At 34.6% G+C, this 17033-nt stretch overlaps 1 protein-coding gene across 1 annotated transcript; it reads right to left on the bottom strand.

Annotated features, from left to right (window-relative positions):
• Positions 1-6141, bottom strand: LOC111986150 (subtilisin-like protease SBT4.15). Its single transcript, XM_065778348.1, is given in 14 exon segments — positions 1-318; positions 321-365; positions 368-526; positions 529-624; positions 627-671; positions 1339-1355; positions 1489-1707; positions 1833-1933; positions 2379-2892; positions 3881-3986; positions 4099-4242; positions 4386-4483; positions 5827-5915; positions 6013-6141. Coding segments are annotated over 14 exon segments (1929 nt in total). The 5' UTR covers positions 6118-6141; the 3' UTR covers positions 1-127.
• Positions 6142-17033: the final 10892 nt, after the last annotated feature.

Raw genomic sequence — 17033 nt, 5'->3', positions numbered from 1 at the left:
GGGTGGGTGTTGCGGCGTAAGCAAAGATCTGCATTATTAGACATTAGGCCTTTCTTCTCCCAAAAAAAAAAAAAAAAAAAAAGAAAAGAAATTAGACATTAGGCCTAAGAAATTTCACCAACATCTATCATGGCTGAGTCAAAGTAATGAATATGGGACTCTTAACTCTATGTGTACCGTCACTCCATTCCAATGATGCTGATAAACTTTTCGTTTGGTTAATTGGAAGCAATTGTGGTGGTCCCTGTATCGCAACCTTGAAAGATTTTTTCTGGTTCAATTGACTAAAAGTCAACTTATTCGGAATAACAGTGACTTGAGATTCTTCGGCGCCCTGACAGTTGCCTTGTATATAGATTTTCTAGGGCCACATTTGTTACTGTCCTATGAAAGATGGCTGTTATACTAGATTTAGGGTTGGTAAACTGAAAATACATGGATGGGTAATTTAAGACATCATGTCCTCCAATGTTTGGGAGACTTGAGCAATTGGTGATCTCTCCAGTGAACAAGCGTAGCAGCGTCCAGTGTAGCCCTCATTACATAGGAAGCGGGCATAGTCGAACGTTGAAATGTCATATATCAAACCGGGGTCCAGTGCTCTAATGGGGTCAATTTGGCCAGCCCATATGCTAACTCAGCTTTGTCATCCTTGATTTTCAATTCAGATGCTGATCATCGATCAAGAAGCAAAATTTTAAAACACTCAAAAAGCCTAATTTTTATATAAAACTTATTTTTGGGAAATATGAGATGATATCTTGATCAATGTGTTTATATAGAAGGAATACAAATGTTAAGATTATTACAAATTTTAGTACCTGAGATTTACAAACTAAAGTGACAATATGAATTTCATTGGTGCATTTGCAATAACTAATAAATATATATATATATATATAATGACACATCAGTTTGTAATGATTTTGCAATAAAATTTCTAGTATCCCTAACTTTACTCATAAAATGAATATCATACATTTCTTATTAGAAAATAATCATCCCATTAATCATGGGAAAAATCTGTTTCATAGTGAAGATTTTATATTTGAATCAAACAGTTTACATAACATATGGAAACATATTAAGATGAGTAATATTTCTACTAAACTAATTGGCATATAATCCATATTGATGGTAAACAATAAGCAGTGTGATGGCATTTGAGAATTTGAAATAAACATTAAAAACCTCTTATTGACACCATTTTAATGGTGGTTTTGTAAAAAAAAAAAAATTCCATTAAGAATGTTAATATATCAAGTTATTTTTTTTATATTAACTGAATAATTACAAGTTATAATGAACCCTAAATAAGGTATATATAGGATTAAAAACTAGGCTGCAGGCTAGCTCTATATTAGTATGAACTTAGAATATACTTTGGTCACAACAAAAATAAAAATAAAAAATTCAAATTAATAACAACCCTCCTAGCAATTATTGGGGAGGGGGGGCATTTTATATAGTAAATTTGTTTCTTCTTACTTGGTTGAGTTGACATATGCAAGAATTTTGTAAGCAAAACTAGAATCAACAAAGGCACCAGGGATGATAGACGTAAAGGTGGTATCTATCTTCTCTACGAGAGATATGAGATCCCCAGCCCCACCTATGCTCTTAATGTAAGTTTGACTTGCTGATTCATTGCATAGCACGATCTTTCCTTTGACTTTATTCGCGTCCAGACTTCCTTCACTACAATACCTGCACAATTCTTTAATTGATTAGTGCTACTAATATTAACAGTCTGACCCTGAATATATATTAGGTTTGGTGATCTTCAATTACAGTATAAATCATGAAATAGAAAGTGCTCTCTAATTAATTACCAGGGAGTTGAAGTTGGAGACAAAGAACTATTGGCTGCTAATCCCGCAGTGGTTAGAGGGTACGTCTTCTCTTTTGGTGAAAATGTGTTGATGGAAATTCCCTGTTATTCAATGCCCCAGTAAATGTAATGTGATTATGATCAAGAGAAATGGAAAAGGATAATGTGCCCAGATAAAAGCACTCCGTTGCTAAATATTATTACACTATAAATGAGACGGGTTGTTTTATTTACGATCATCCCCATTTAAAATCTTTTAAACAATGTGACATTCTGTACATAGTTAGATTTAAAAAAATAAACTATAAAACGAATTCCACCTGTTTCAAGTGAAAAAGAAAATTATCATGTTCCTAGATGGAAGCACTCCTTTACTAAGCAAGACCATCATAATTAATGCCACAAGTTGCTTCAGGATCATCTCCATTTTCATATTTTCATATTTTTGGTTAGATTAAATATTACTATAAATCTAGTGCTATATTTTTTTTTTTTTTTTTGGTTGCAAAACTTTGTATGCCATCCCAAAAAGAAAGAAGCGACTTACATCAGTTTCTAGGTTATTTCCAAGTTTAACTGGAGTCCTGAACATCCTATCAATGGAAGAAGCACCAACAGTCATTATCCAAGGACCTACGTTCAGCACAGTATACAAAGATGGGCCACCATTCCCCGCCGAACATGCTGTGAAAATCCCCCTCTTCATTGCATGAAAGGCACCAATCGAAATGGGATCCTCAAAAAAGCTATTTGCGGACCCTCCGATAGATATTGATAGCACGTCAATTCCGTCATCAATGGCATCGTCTAATCCAGCCAAAAGGTCTATCTCACTGCAACCTCCATTCGAACACACCTTGTACATTGCAATGCGTGCTGATGGAACCCCACCTCGAGCTATGCCTTCGGCTAAACCATAAAAGCTTGCGCCTGCTATTGAGGCACCTGCTGCAGTGGATGCGGTGTGACTGCCGTGGCCATCATTATCTATTGGGGATGGATTTGGATCTAATTTGGCCCTGACGGGGTCGTTGTTGTAGAATGTTGCACCTATTACCTTGCTGCATAAAAGGGTGAATAGCTTGGAAATTAAATGAAAGATCCATGCGTGAATAGCTTGAATCATGTGCTTTATAACCACCTTATGTGCGCCACATGGAATAATATCCCATTGAACTTGTCCTACTTAAATTAGGACTTGTGGTTGCTGACTTAGGTTTTGCTTTTTACCCTAACTAATTAACTTGTATAAATAGCAATGGATAGAAATAGTATTTTGAATCAAATAATACCATGTCATCCATATCAAAATTCAATAAACGACAGATATGTATGTAAAAATAATTACTTATTAACACATGCCTTCATTATTAGCATGGTAATTATTTTTTGCAAATGTGTCTCACTTATTACATTTTGATACAACCGACATGGTATCATTTGATACCAAATACCCTCTGCAATTGATGGATGGTAATCAGAGTGAGCACCAACTTTTGTTATTAGAAAAGGTTTCCTCTATTCTTTGGTAGAGTTCTAAGTCATGACTTTGTTTCTGCTTTTGGTGTCTATGAGTTCTTTGGGTGTATTTGAGCCTTAGGTTTTGTGAGAGTGTTTTTGGTACCACCTTTGTTCTCTCTTTTGTTAGTGAAACTTTTTCCTTAACACCGCCTGTGGACGTAGGCTAAAAGTTGAACCATGTAAGTCTCTGTGTTACTCGTGTGATTGTTTCTTCTTTTTTTATTTCTATTTTTCATAACCCCATTGCTATTTGGATACATACAACAAATAGATCTTTATACTTTCTCCATTCTCAACAAATTGGTGTCAAAGCTTCTGCTTTTACAATAAGATGTATTATTTAAATTTCATTTTTATCCTAAGTAATGTTTGAAACACAATATTTTATTTTTAAAATTATTGATAAGATATGTTATGATTGGAATAAAATCACTTTCATTTGGATCTACCAACATACTTTTTATTATGCATCTAGGCATACTATTTTGTGGTTGGTCACAATTGAGGAGAGAGATAGAGATTGTTTACTTGTTGCAGCCGGTGAAGTTGCCTACTACTTGGCATCTACCCTTCCATTTTGATGGAGGAGGTCCTAGTCCTTTGTCATCAAAACTTGGAGCATCAATATAAATTCCTAAAAAATAAGGGGAGATAAAATAAAAAATTAAATAAGTTATCAAAATTCCACCATGATGACATGTAACAAGGAGGGAGTTAAAGCTCTATGAGAATTTTTAATTTATTACCTGTATCTAATAAACCAACAATGATATTACTTTCAATTTGATGATTTCTCTTCACTAAGGGAGGCATTCCTAAGAAATCCCATGATCTTGTTGTATGAAGTTTTCGAATTCTACTAGGAAACACTGACACCACATTTTCGTTTTCTGTAAAAGATGCATATATATATATATATATATGTATGTATGTATATAAATTATATAAGACAACCACCCCAAGAGAAATAAAGAAAAATAAAAAGAAAAAGAAAGAAACAAATGTTGTGAAACATGATGTTTTTAGTGTGTACCTCGTAGTCTTTCAGCTTCATCTGGCAATAGGTTTGCTGCAAATGCGTTAAAACTCTTTGTGTAGCTATATATCATGGACTTTTGGGCAATATGGCCACTGAAAAACAACAATACTTGATGGTTTAATTGTCTACCCAAATAACTCAATTTGTTGCATGCTATGATGTTATATCATATATGGATTATATCCTAAAAGCTAATTTTATATACATGGAAAATGATGTAGAATAAATAGTACAGGCATTCCTAGAGTAGCAAGGGCGCTGGAAGTCATGGCGCAAGATCAAGGGGTGCTAGTAGAGGCAATCAGGGTGACGATGTCAGAATTGCATAAAATTTGACAAGTTAAAAGGAAACGGCATTTTGATAAAGACTCAAGCCTTAATGCTCGAGGGTCACCCAAATTTAGGCAAATTCCTTCATTAAGGCCCTGAAAACTGTGTTTTTCATATTTTTAGTAATATTTGTTTTTCTTTAATAACTTTTAGTTTAAAAATTAGAGTAATGTCTCGTCTATTTTGGGACATCTCTTAGAAACAGTATTTTCAATTTCTATAATTATCTCAATTTTGCTATTTTTAGAAAAAAAATTACTATTTTGCCACCTGATTATGTGATTTACACAAATTGTGATTTTGAACATATTGCTAGCCGTCCTAGGTTTTCTTTTTACTATTTAAACATATTGTAGCCTCCAAGACAGTTTAGTTTTCAAATTTATAAAAATATAGAATTTGTCTATTGTTTTTCTTTGGTGGATTCCAGATACCTATCACCTTGTGGATTTAAGGAATCCCTTGTGGATTTGAGGTTTTTATTCAGAAGATAACGTGTTTAGTTTCTTTTTCCATTCAGAAAGCAAAATGTTTGTTTTCTTGTAGCTTCCGCGACATTAGAAAAGCCCAATGCTATACATATTGATAAGTTCCTAACCATTATGGAATCGTCCCCTACCACCAAATCTTTGACCCATGTATGAATTATACTTCACCCAATTACTTTCCATGAAAGAGAGAACAAATCAAGACATTTATTTCTAGAGAAAATATTGAGATTAGTCAACAAATTAAGGGATTGATTACTAGAAAAAATCATGGGATTGAGACAATTAATATTTAATATGCAATTCAAATTCAAATTATTTTTACTTTTGCATGTAATTCTATTATAAATTTGGATTCTATTGTAATTTACTTCCATGAGAGGTGTATGAGAAAATCACGTAAACTAGAAAGTTTTCTCTCTTCCCCCTTTTCTTTTCTCTGTATCTCATTTACAAATTTATACATGAATTATTCCAGGTATAAATTACCACAAAAAAATAAATAAATAAATAAAAACTATTCCGTGTAAGAAACAAAAGGAAAACTAGTATTGTTTAAATTAAAATATGAGTAGATATAAGCATGCAATGTTTAGATATTTTGTCATCCCACTTACCCTCCAACAATAGAAGAAAGCAAGTTGTGATGAAGATTAGTAGCAAAGGTTTTTGACTGTAGTGCCTCTCCCATGTACACAATGTACGCCTATGTGTTAATGAAAAATAAATTTCTGATTAGTGAATGAGCTCGATTATATGAAGTGATTGGATCAAGCAATATACAAATTATAAAATGCCTTCACCTTTCTAACTACGTCACCAGAACCATGAGTGAATGACCAATGAAGCTGCGTAGCCAGAAGGAAGAGGGTGATCATAGAAATTCGAACCATTTTTAGTTCTTCCATTACATTCAACACTGCTCTTGCTTTCTCTGTTGTTCTTATATTTATAGTCAGATTTTTCTTTAAATATCCCTAGTTGTTCTTTCTCTATTTTTGTGTTTTCTTAATATGGAGAACATTTTTATGCTAAAATATAATCTTGGACTAATTAATTAAAGATACTACATCTGTTTAGGTGTAACTTCATTATATTTAGTTACAAACGGTTTCTTTATTAGCTTGTCCACCTGTTAAAACCGAGAATAAGCACCCAAATTTTTTATGTATTGAATTATTTAAACAATGTACAAAGCAAGAATACGTTATTTATATAACTAAACAGTGTTAAAACTAACCAACTCCTAAACTAGACCGTGGACGCTGAAATAGAATTTTAATGACTTTATTTACACCGAATCTAATAGATGGGTATTTCCAAAAATAAAAATCTAAAAGCATCTCCAACAGCCCTTGTATATATATTTTTGGAGCACCAAATGCCACTGTTCATGCTCCAGTGGCTTCTCCATACACGCAGATTCTCCAAATTTTATTTTGAAGTTGCTATAGTAGTTCTCTTGTTTTAGAGAGCTGTAGCAACTCCAAACCATTATTTCATCTTAAAAAATACCCGGCCGAATAAAAAAAAATTCTTTCTCTTTCCTCCTCTCTTCTCTGTTCATCTCTCTCTCTCAAACGGTAACCAATCAAAACACAAACACAATCATAGATCAAGAACAGGGAAAAATACAAATTTAATTAGAACAACAAATCTAAAATCAAAACAAAAACAGCAGATAAAGAGCATGAAAGCCTATCTAAGCTCCATTGTAACAACAAAGTGAATCAGAACAAGATTATAAAAAAAATAAAAAATAAAAAAAATAAAAAAAAAAGAAGATAGACGAAGCCGATCTGACCCAGCCTGGTGGTGGGGAGGACGATGAGCGGCGGCTGGAGCTGGAGCGGCGACTGGAGCGACAGTTGGAGCTGGAGCGGCGGCTGGAGCTGGAATGGTAGCTGGAGCGGCGGTGGAGGCCCAAGCCGATCTCTCTCTCTCTCTCTCTCTCTCTCTCTCTCTCTTTTCTTTGATGTGAAGAGTAAAAATGATGTTGTTGGAAGGTTCTTGAGGAGAAAAAGAAATAAAGGAAAGGGGATGGAGGACACGTGTGTGGAGGAGAATGAAATGGAAGAATAAAAAATAATATAAAAAATAAAAAATCTTAATTAAGAAATTTTACTACAATATTTTCACAATAAATTTTAAGTAATAGATTGTTATTAGTTAATATTGGCAAAAAAAAAAAAATTTCAGTAGTAAATTCAAATTAGAACTAGTAACAATTTTTCACATAAATTTTGTTGTGAAAGTATTGCGTAAAATATTGTGAATATAACACATCTCATTTAAAAATATAGTTGTTAAAAAAATAATAAATGATGATAAAAAAAAAGAATAAAGAATGAATGAAGAAATAATATTTAAATAAGATAAAGAATGAAATAGAGAATCTGTTGGAAGTGTATTTGAAAAAGTGGATATGTAAAAGTTAAATGTCACTGTTCATTCTCCAAATAGTGCAAAAATTTAAAAAAGCTGCTAGAAATGCTCTAATATAGACGTGTACACAGACAGTTGTATCACACTCTAGCAGATTATGGGTTTACTTGTATGTTACAACAAATATGGTGTTTTGACTTTGAGAAGTCCAAATAATAATAATAAGTAATACATCGTATTGATTGTTTTGGGGATCTGTGAAGTACTGATGGTTAAAAACACACGAATTGGCATGCATGCATATAATTGGCGCGACTTTTATCATTTCAACTAGATTTTGAAAGTATATAATATGAGGTGAGTTAATTTTGATAACATTGATGCATGCAAATTTGATCAAATTGCAACCCACATGGCCACATGGAGCTGTGTGCCAAGATCCATGATTTGTTGTTGGAGATGGAACTTCCATAGCAAAAGAGGCCAAGACTTCTGAATGCTAAAAAATATGTGAAAACACAAGAGCTATTTAGACCCCCAAATTAAAGTTACAACTTCATTAATTTTACTCTAACTTAATACTAAGTGCAGAAAAGAGTAAATGCGAATGGATAAACAAACAGACTACTCTAACCCATAATCATTATAATACAGTAGTAAAATGAAAGATAAAAGAGTAGGAAAGAAGAATGCAAACACAAGATAACACGCCGATGTGTTATCGAAGAGGAAACCAAAGTACTCGGTGTAAAACCAAAGTACTCTGCGTAAAACTTCTCCACCACCCTCCAAGTGGTAATCGATCCACTAGACAATTAGTTAGGATACATGGGTTAGCAAGAGACTCTCCAAGCCTAATCTACCCGATGCACCTAGGCCCTCCAAGCTCCTACTCTAACAAGACTTTTGGAACCATGTCTTGTCTAGTTCTTTAGATCCCGCAATATGCCCGATTGCATTCACCAAGCCTCACCGGTTTCTTTTAGCAAATCCCCAAAACTTCTTAAACTCCAAAACACTCTCTACATTCTGAATATGTGTGGGTTGTGTTTAAGTACAAATTTCCTCTCAAGGTATGACAATGGGAGAAGGAAGGAGAAGAGGCTAGAATGATTTCTCACTAAGGATGAGTAGCTCTCTCTCTAAAAGATGGGTGTGTGTGTTGTAGAAAACCTATCTAGGGTTTTTCTCTCTGAATGGCCTCATTTTTCATTTGCAGATAATAAGGGTATATATAGTATGGATGAAGAGTAAGAAAGTTGTAAGGTTGAAACTTATCAACCATCTTGTTGACTTTATTCCGTGCCAATTTGCTTGTAATTTAAGCACTTAGTAACCCTGTATTTAGGTGGGATTATTGTAAGGGTAGTGTGTGAGAAGATGTGAAGAAAAGCTCAAGTATGTGCAAGAAAGCAGAGTTTCACAGCTGACTCGCAACTGGCAAGCTGCCAACTACAGGCACGTGAGATGCATATATGGGGAGCTGAAGGGTCGCGCTAGCTGTCGCACTACAGGATAAAAGTCCTAGGCTGGCTAGGCCGTTACGTCGCAACTTGAACTCGCGACTTGGACAAGCTGCAAGGTCAAGCCGCCAATCAGCCCTATTTAGCAAAAAATGTCTTTTCGTATTCCAAACACACACCACTATATATAGACCCTTATACCCACTAAATGGAGAAAGCTTCTAGAGAGAATTTTGTGAGAGAAACCCTAGAGAAAAACAAGATTGCCTCACCCCCAATCTTTACTTTAGAGACTCTACAAATTCCTCTACTCTTTTCCTCTCCATTGTCACATCCTTGAGAAGTTATTGACTAAATCCTTATCTCACCACACCTACGTCTGTGAGAATGTTCATTTGGTGCTAAGGGAAGCAGTTTGGAAGGAACCAATATACATTGGTTGATGCTATGGTCTAGTAGCGGAATCTAGGAAGCTAAAGAAGAAAGAAGAAACAGGTTCGGCGTAACCTCGTTGGAGCAAGAAGCTTGGAGGGCTTAGGTACTTGGGTAGATTAGGCTTGGAGGGTCTTTTGTTGTTCATGTATCCCAACTACATTCTTTAGTAGATTATTTGATCGCTTAGAGGGCGACGAAGAGGTTATGCTGAGAACTTCGGTTTTCTCTTCGATAACACATCGTGTGTTGTCCGTGTGTTTGCATCTTACTTCCCTTTATCTTTGCCTTATATTTACTGCTGTGGATGTGTTTATATTTGGCATAGATTAGTTGTCAATTCTATGATTGGCTTAGGTTCATGTTCCGCACATTAATTGTTGATTATAAACTTGAATTGATATTTTATAATTTAGGGTTTAAATGTTCAAGGGTGTTTTATACACATTTTGAACTTTCAAAAGTCACTCTAAAAAATCCTCTAGGCAGAATATTTTGAGACTACCTCGCGGGAAGGCCTTACCCGCGAGACACTCGTGAAATTGACAGCCTGACACAACTCTTCAACTTCCAATCATGTGCTTCTCACATGCCCTTTTCGCAGGAACCCTTCTCGCGAGCTAGTCGCAAAATGCATTGATTCTTCAATTATGCTTGAGTCTTCACTAACTTAATACTAAACCCAATACAATAAAATCACACAAAATACAAGAAAATAAATTAAAGCAATTACAACACTTTTTATCATGGAATAAAGCCAACATAAAACATAATTATAAATCACAACTTTACAATCTCCCCTTTTGCCTATTTCGTGACAAAACACCCTATAACAGACTCTAGACTTAAACGTGAGTTTGGGAACAATGACAAAACTCACTCACACCTAAATCTAGAAGTTGTGATAAAACTTGGAACATATCTACTTGTAACCTGAAACACTTGCACAAAACATATTAGACCCTCAAGGTAAAGCAAGTAATAAAAGGACATGTATAATATAACAAGTAAATTGTGATCAAGTAATCATGATGTGAAACATGTGAGCAACTTGATCATATACCAAAATAGTCATATGGAAATGACTACAATGATTATATAGCATAAGAATGTATGCATGTCCAATATATAAACACGATGCGATGAGAGCAACAAAGCATAGATATTAAATGTAACTCAAAGCACCATAAAACAACAGGAAAACAAGCATAAGGTAAAACAAGACAAAACAAGTGTTAGGACATATGTGATTCACTTGTTAGGAACATATGTCACTATTTTATGTAATTGGCTAATCCTTTGACAAAATGCACTTTACTTGTATTTGGGTAGATCTAGGATATATTTAATACTTCAAGAAACTTTGTTTCAAAATTAAATATTGAAGCCATGCAAGCCTGTCCAAGATTCAAGCTAAAAAGTGCAAGGTCATTAAAACTCGATAGCTGACTCGACAGCTAGTATCTATCGAGTTTGAAGAGCTGTTCCAGGCCCATGGTTTGATAGCAACTCGACAGAATCTTGACAGCTAGGCATCTGTCGAGGTTTAAGAAAAACAAATTTTCAGTTTTGTTTTAACTCTAATCCATGATTATGTGTTTGGGCTTTCTTTTCTCACAAACCTAGACATATAAAAAGATTATTTTAAGGGCCGTCAAAGTGAACACAGGTTGCACAAGTGTTAAGAAAAGTTTGTTCAAGCAAATTGTGACCGGAGATAAATTTTTCCTAGTTCATCATTCTTGTGAAGAAGTTGCTGTGTTTGTGTACCGTAGGGTTTTGTGACCAAGCATCTGCTTGATCTTCATTTTCTGGATGAACTAAAAAACTTTGCAGCCAACAACCTTCTCTAATTGTAATTGAAGTCGCGTACTGGGATCCGCACAATTAGTTAGTCACATACTAGGAGTCGCGCATTAAAAGGAAAGATTGTCACTACAGAACAAGTCCAATTGGGTATTGAGTTAAGGGTTCAACTGTAGGTTAGTATAAGGTACTGGGATTCCTTTACTTGTAACTGCTTGTTGTGATAATATTGGATTCTAGGAGTGATGACCTTAAAATCACTCGATGGGGTTTTTGTCGTGTTGGTTTTCCCCATTCTAAATAAATCACCATGTCAATTTATTTTCCGCTGTATACTTAGTTTAATTGGTAATTTGTTTGTACTACTATGCATTTGCATGTTAAATTGATTAACTAATTAAACTTAGCTAATTAATAATTAATTCATCACAAGAGGTCAATAGTTCTTGGCCTATCAAATGATATCAAAGCAGGCACACTCTGATTAGGGTTAATCTTTGTTGTGTTGATCCATTGACCCTTGTTTGTCATGGATAGAGGATAGTCTTTGATTATACCTCCTTTATTTGATGGCACTAATTATGCATACTGGAAAATACGCATGAAAGTTTTCTTGCAGTCTTTAGATGAGAAAGTGTAGCAAGCTGTTGAGATAGGCTGGACCAAGCCAAAGGAAGCGCCGACCGATTAGGATGATGCCAAGATCAAGGTGGCAAACTTCAACAGCAGGGCATTAGATGCTCTATTCAGTGTGGTCACTAATGAGGAGTTCAAGAAAATATCCTCTATTGAAACTGCTAAGGAGGCATGGACCATTCTCCAAATAACCTATGAGGGAACTAAGGCTGTCAAAGATTCAAAGCTTTAGAGGCTCACTACAAGCTTTGAAGAAATCAAGATGGAGAAGGATGAGTCATTCGATAAGTTCTATGCCAAGCTCAAGGACATAATGAACTCAGCTTTCAATCTTGGGGAAACCATTTCTGAACCCAAGATTGTGAGAAAAGTGCACAGATCTCTACCCGAGAGATTCCATGCCAAGATTATGACAATCGAAGAATCACAGTATATTAACAAGATTCCTTTGACAGAGATGGTTGATAATCTGTAGACCTACAAGCTAGGGTTAACGAGGATTGGTAAGTCGAGTAAGAGCAAGAGCATGGCATTGAAGGCCAAGAGCAGTGACATTGATGAGTCATCAGATGATGAGGATTCTAAGATGAAGTCTTATATTACAAGGAAATTTAAGAAGTTCATGAAGAATGCCAATGGGATGGGCTTTGACAAGGACTGTAGGCAATCTAGCTCCTCACAGTTCAAGAGCCAAGATAAAGGGAAGAAGGATGCTAGGGATGGCAGTTAATATATTGTTCCTTCAGGACCTAAGTGCTTTGGGTGTCAAGGTTTTGGTCACATAAAACAGAAGTGTCCTACATATCTTAAGAGTATTGGGAAGAGTAAGGCACTTGCTGCTACCTTGAGTGACACCGAGCATGAGGACGATTCCGACAATGAGGATGACAGAATCTTGAATGCCTTCAATGCCACTGTCAGTCCTACTGAGGGGATTGTTGAAGATGTGGATGAAGAAGAGGAATTGGTGGAGTCTGAGTTTGAGAAGATGGATGAACAATATGACATCCACATAGCCTATGCAAAGTTGTACAAAGTCTCAGAAAAACATGAGAAGTTGTATAGGTTGACCACCAAGAAGCTTAGCAATATGGAGCTTGACGTGAAAAGCTTTCCACAAAGTTTGATGAAACTAATCAGACTATTTGANATCGGATGTAATTTACCATTTGATTTCTCAACTCATTTTTTATGCATTATTTTAATAAGAAGAAATTTATTCACCTTTGAGAGAGAGAGAGAGAGAGAGAGAGAGAGAGAGAGAGAGAGAGAAAGGGAGAGTGCAGAAGGCTGAAATTCTTGAATTTTAGGTTACCATTTTGAAGTTGAAAGTGCCATCATTTTTTTTATGGGTACAATTATTTAGAAAATAAGGACAGACCTTTCTATATAGGATGTATATAAAAGGGTTTTTTTTTTATAGATTTTAAACAAAAGGTTCATCTAAAGAATACAAAGTGCTATATGTTTATGCACTTCTTTTTATTTTCTTTGAATTTTAGAATAACTTTTATCTAAAAAAAAAATTAATATTTTAATGATTTTTTGCAAGGTCAATCGTGACCCTCGCAAATAATTTAGTCTTAGTAAGGGCATATTTTTCACCCACACAAAAAATAAACTTTTTGTAAAGGATTTTTATTGTCCCTTAGAAATAATTTGGTGGGAACATTTCCTCCAAAAATTTTGACATTTTAATAATTATTTGTGAAAGTCAATCCTAGCCCTCGCAAATAATTTTTGTATTAGTGACGGTTTTTTTTAACCATCACATATAATACACTTTTTGCAAGAGATTTTTAATTGTCCCTCGCAAATAATATGGAGGAAATTTTCCTCCAAAATATTAGTATTTGTGACAGTTATAACACATAATTGCGACAACTTTTTTTGTTGGTCAAAAATATTTCATATTTTACCAAGTATTTGCGAGGACTTTATTTTGCCATCACAAATAAGATTTTTTGAGAGGGTTTTTGGGTCTGTCAAAAATTTTTGATCGCTAATAGGCATTTTTTTTAAGTATATAATAGCTTATTAATGTTGTACCCCCCCCCCCCTATCTATTTTAATTAGGAGAGAGAGAGAGAGATTTGAATTTGAATGTCTTCGTTGAAAATATTAAAAATCGTCAATTTACCTATATGTTATTATAGTGTTATATCACATAAAAATAATTTATTCAGTCAATAGTTTGTTGCAAAGGAATAGTTGGGAGTGCCTAATACTGTCATTTAGTATACACGTATTATACTTGTGGGGGCAAAAGGGCCCAATCCAACATAATGGGCCGAGACCCCATTTGAGAGTTATTTTGCGACCGAGAAGAAGGAGATGGTAAGGGCAGGGCCCATCTGGAAGTGGGACCCTTAGAAGGAAGAATTATTACAATTCGAAGAGAATATCTCCTGTCCGAAGAGGTTGTAATCCTCTGACGCAAATATTATAAATCAATTGAGGGTGTAAAAGGTCAAAATGACCTTCCGAGGACTCTACCTGATCAAGATAAGCTCTGAGTATGCTGGAAACGATAAGGATGGAGAAATATCTAAAGGGAAAGCTGCTACCATCGTATTTAATACTCTGCAGCAATTTTTCTGGTCCATTTATGTGGAGAAGACCCCTGAACAGTGCATCCTAACCTACCACCACTCACACAGAGCTAAAAGAAGATGCTTGACGTGACACGTACTGAAGTAAACTCATGGATGAGGAACAAGTAGACGATGGAGATGAAGATAACGGAGACTATATAAAGGAAGGAAGCTCCTAACGAAAGAGAGGAGAAAAGAAGAAAAAGAAAAAGAAAAGAGAAGTGGAGAGAACTTGACTGTAACCCTAAGATCTTTGTTCATCATATAATCAATAATATAGCTCTTCAGATATTCACTCTTTACATGTAGTTCCATGTAGCTTGGGATTGAAAACTGTGATTCGTTGTTGTTAATCCCATATTTAATCTAGCTCTTTCACCCATACTCTACAAGTTTATTGTTTTGGGCTTGGGCCACAAATCCTAACCCTACAATACTTATAAACACATATGAAATCAAACTTTAAAATGTCTGAAATACATATAATAGAGGTTAAAAAATAAAATAATCCTAGCCCTCGCAAATAATTTTTGTATTAGTGACGGTTTTTTTTAACCATCACATATAATACACTTTTTGCAAGAGATTTTTAATTGTCCCTCGCAAATAATATGGAGGGAAAATTTTCCTCCAAAATATTAGTATTTGTGACAGTTATAACACATAATTGCGACAACTTTTTTTGTTGGTCAAAAATATTTCATATTTTACCAAGTATTTGCGAGGACTTTATTTTGCCATCACAAATAAGATTTTTTGAGAGGGTTTTTTGGGTCTGTCAAAAATTTTTGATCGCTAATAGGCATTTTTTTTTAAGTATATAATAGCTTATTAATGTTGTATCCCCCCCCCCTATCTATTTTAATTAGGAGAGAGAGAGAGAGATTTGAATTTGAATGTCTTCGTTGAAAATATTAAAAATCGTCAATTTACCTATATGTTATTATAGTGTTATATCACATAAAAATAATTTATTCAGTCAATAGTTTGTTGCAAAGGAATAGTTGGGAGTGCCTAATACTGTCATTTAGTATACACGTATTATACTTGTGGGGGCAAAAGGGCCCAATCCAACATAATGGGCCGAGACCCCATTTGAGAGTTATTTTGCGACCGAGAAGAAGGAGATGGTAAGGGCAGGGCCCATCTGGAAGTGGGACCCTTAGAAGGAAGAATTATTACAATTCGAAGAGAATATCTCCTGTCCGAAGAGGTTGTAATCCTCTGACGCAAATATTATAAATCAATTGAGGGTGTAAAAGGTCAAAATGACCTTCCGAGGACTCTACCTGATCAAGATAAGCTCTGAGTATGCTGGGAAACGATAAGGATGGAGAAATATCTAAAGGGAAAGCTGCTACCATCGTATTTAATACTCTGCAGCAATTTTTCTGGTCGCATTTATGTGGAGAAGACCCCTGAACAGTGCATCCTAACCTACCACCACTCACACAGAGCTAAAAGAAGATGCTTGACGTGACACGTACTGAAGTAAACTCATGGATGAGGAACAAGTAGACGATGGAGATGAAGATAACGGAGACTATATAAAGGAAGGAAGCTCCTAACGAAAGAGAGGAGAAAAGAAGAAAAAAGAAAAAGAAAAGAGAAGTGGAGAGAACTTGACTGTAACCCTAAGATCTTTGTTCATCATATAATCAATAATATAGCTCTTCAGATATTCACTCTTTACATGTAGTTCCATGTAGCTTGTGATTGAAAACTGTGATTCGTTGTTGTTAATCCCATATTTAATCTAGCTCTTTCACCCATACTCTACAAGTTTATTGTTTTGGGCTTGGGCCACAAATCCTAACCCTACAATACTTATAAACACATATGAAATCAAACTTTAAAATGTCTGAAATACATATAATAGAGGTTAAAAAATAAAAATAATTATTGTCAAATTAATACCTTTAATACAATAAATTTTTTTATGGTGAAATATATATTCAAACTTCAAAGAGATAAGTGACAATTAATAGATCAGTTTTGTAAAAGAAACAGATACTGTCTTACTGAAATAAAACGAGAGATACTTGACTAGTTTTGGTTTCTTGAGAAATCCTAGATGGAATTCAACCAATTATTGTTTTTATTTTTTTTTAAGTATTAGAAGCATTTTCTTCTAAAAGAAAAAAAAAAAGTATTACTAGGATTTAATTTCAGGAAGAATGGGTCTTAATAATGTAGCAAGTGATCAACTCCAATTGCTGCATGCTGTTAAAAGGTAAAATCTCTTATCATCGAATAAGAGATTCGGAGTTTGATCTCCGTTTACACCAAAAAACTAATTAGTATATTAATTTGATGATAAAGAGCAATTATTAAAAGCAGATGTCACAAGTTGAAAGAAAATGAAAAGAAAGGAAAGGGTATAACATCTTTAAAATATAAGAGCCAACTACAAGAAAAACATGGAAAGAGTGACTAGCTACATGTTCCTTGCATATATAGAGAAGGAGGTTTACAATAGATGGAATCATGAAATTATCTATGTATTCT

The sequence above is a fragment of the Quercus suber genome, unplaced genomic scaffold (assembly GCF_002906115.3).
Source record: "Quercus suber isolate HL8 unplaced genomic scaffold, Cork oak 2.0 scaffold_180, whole genome shotgun sequence".
Lineage (NCBI taxonomy): Eukaryota > Viridiplantae > Streptophyta > Magnoliopsida > Fagales > Fagaceae > Quercus > Quercus suber.
The sequence above is the reverse complement of the archived record's forward strand: the minus strand, read 5'-3'. Positions and strand labels throughout refer to the sequence as shown.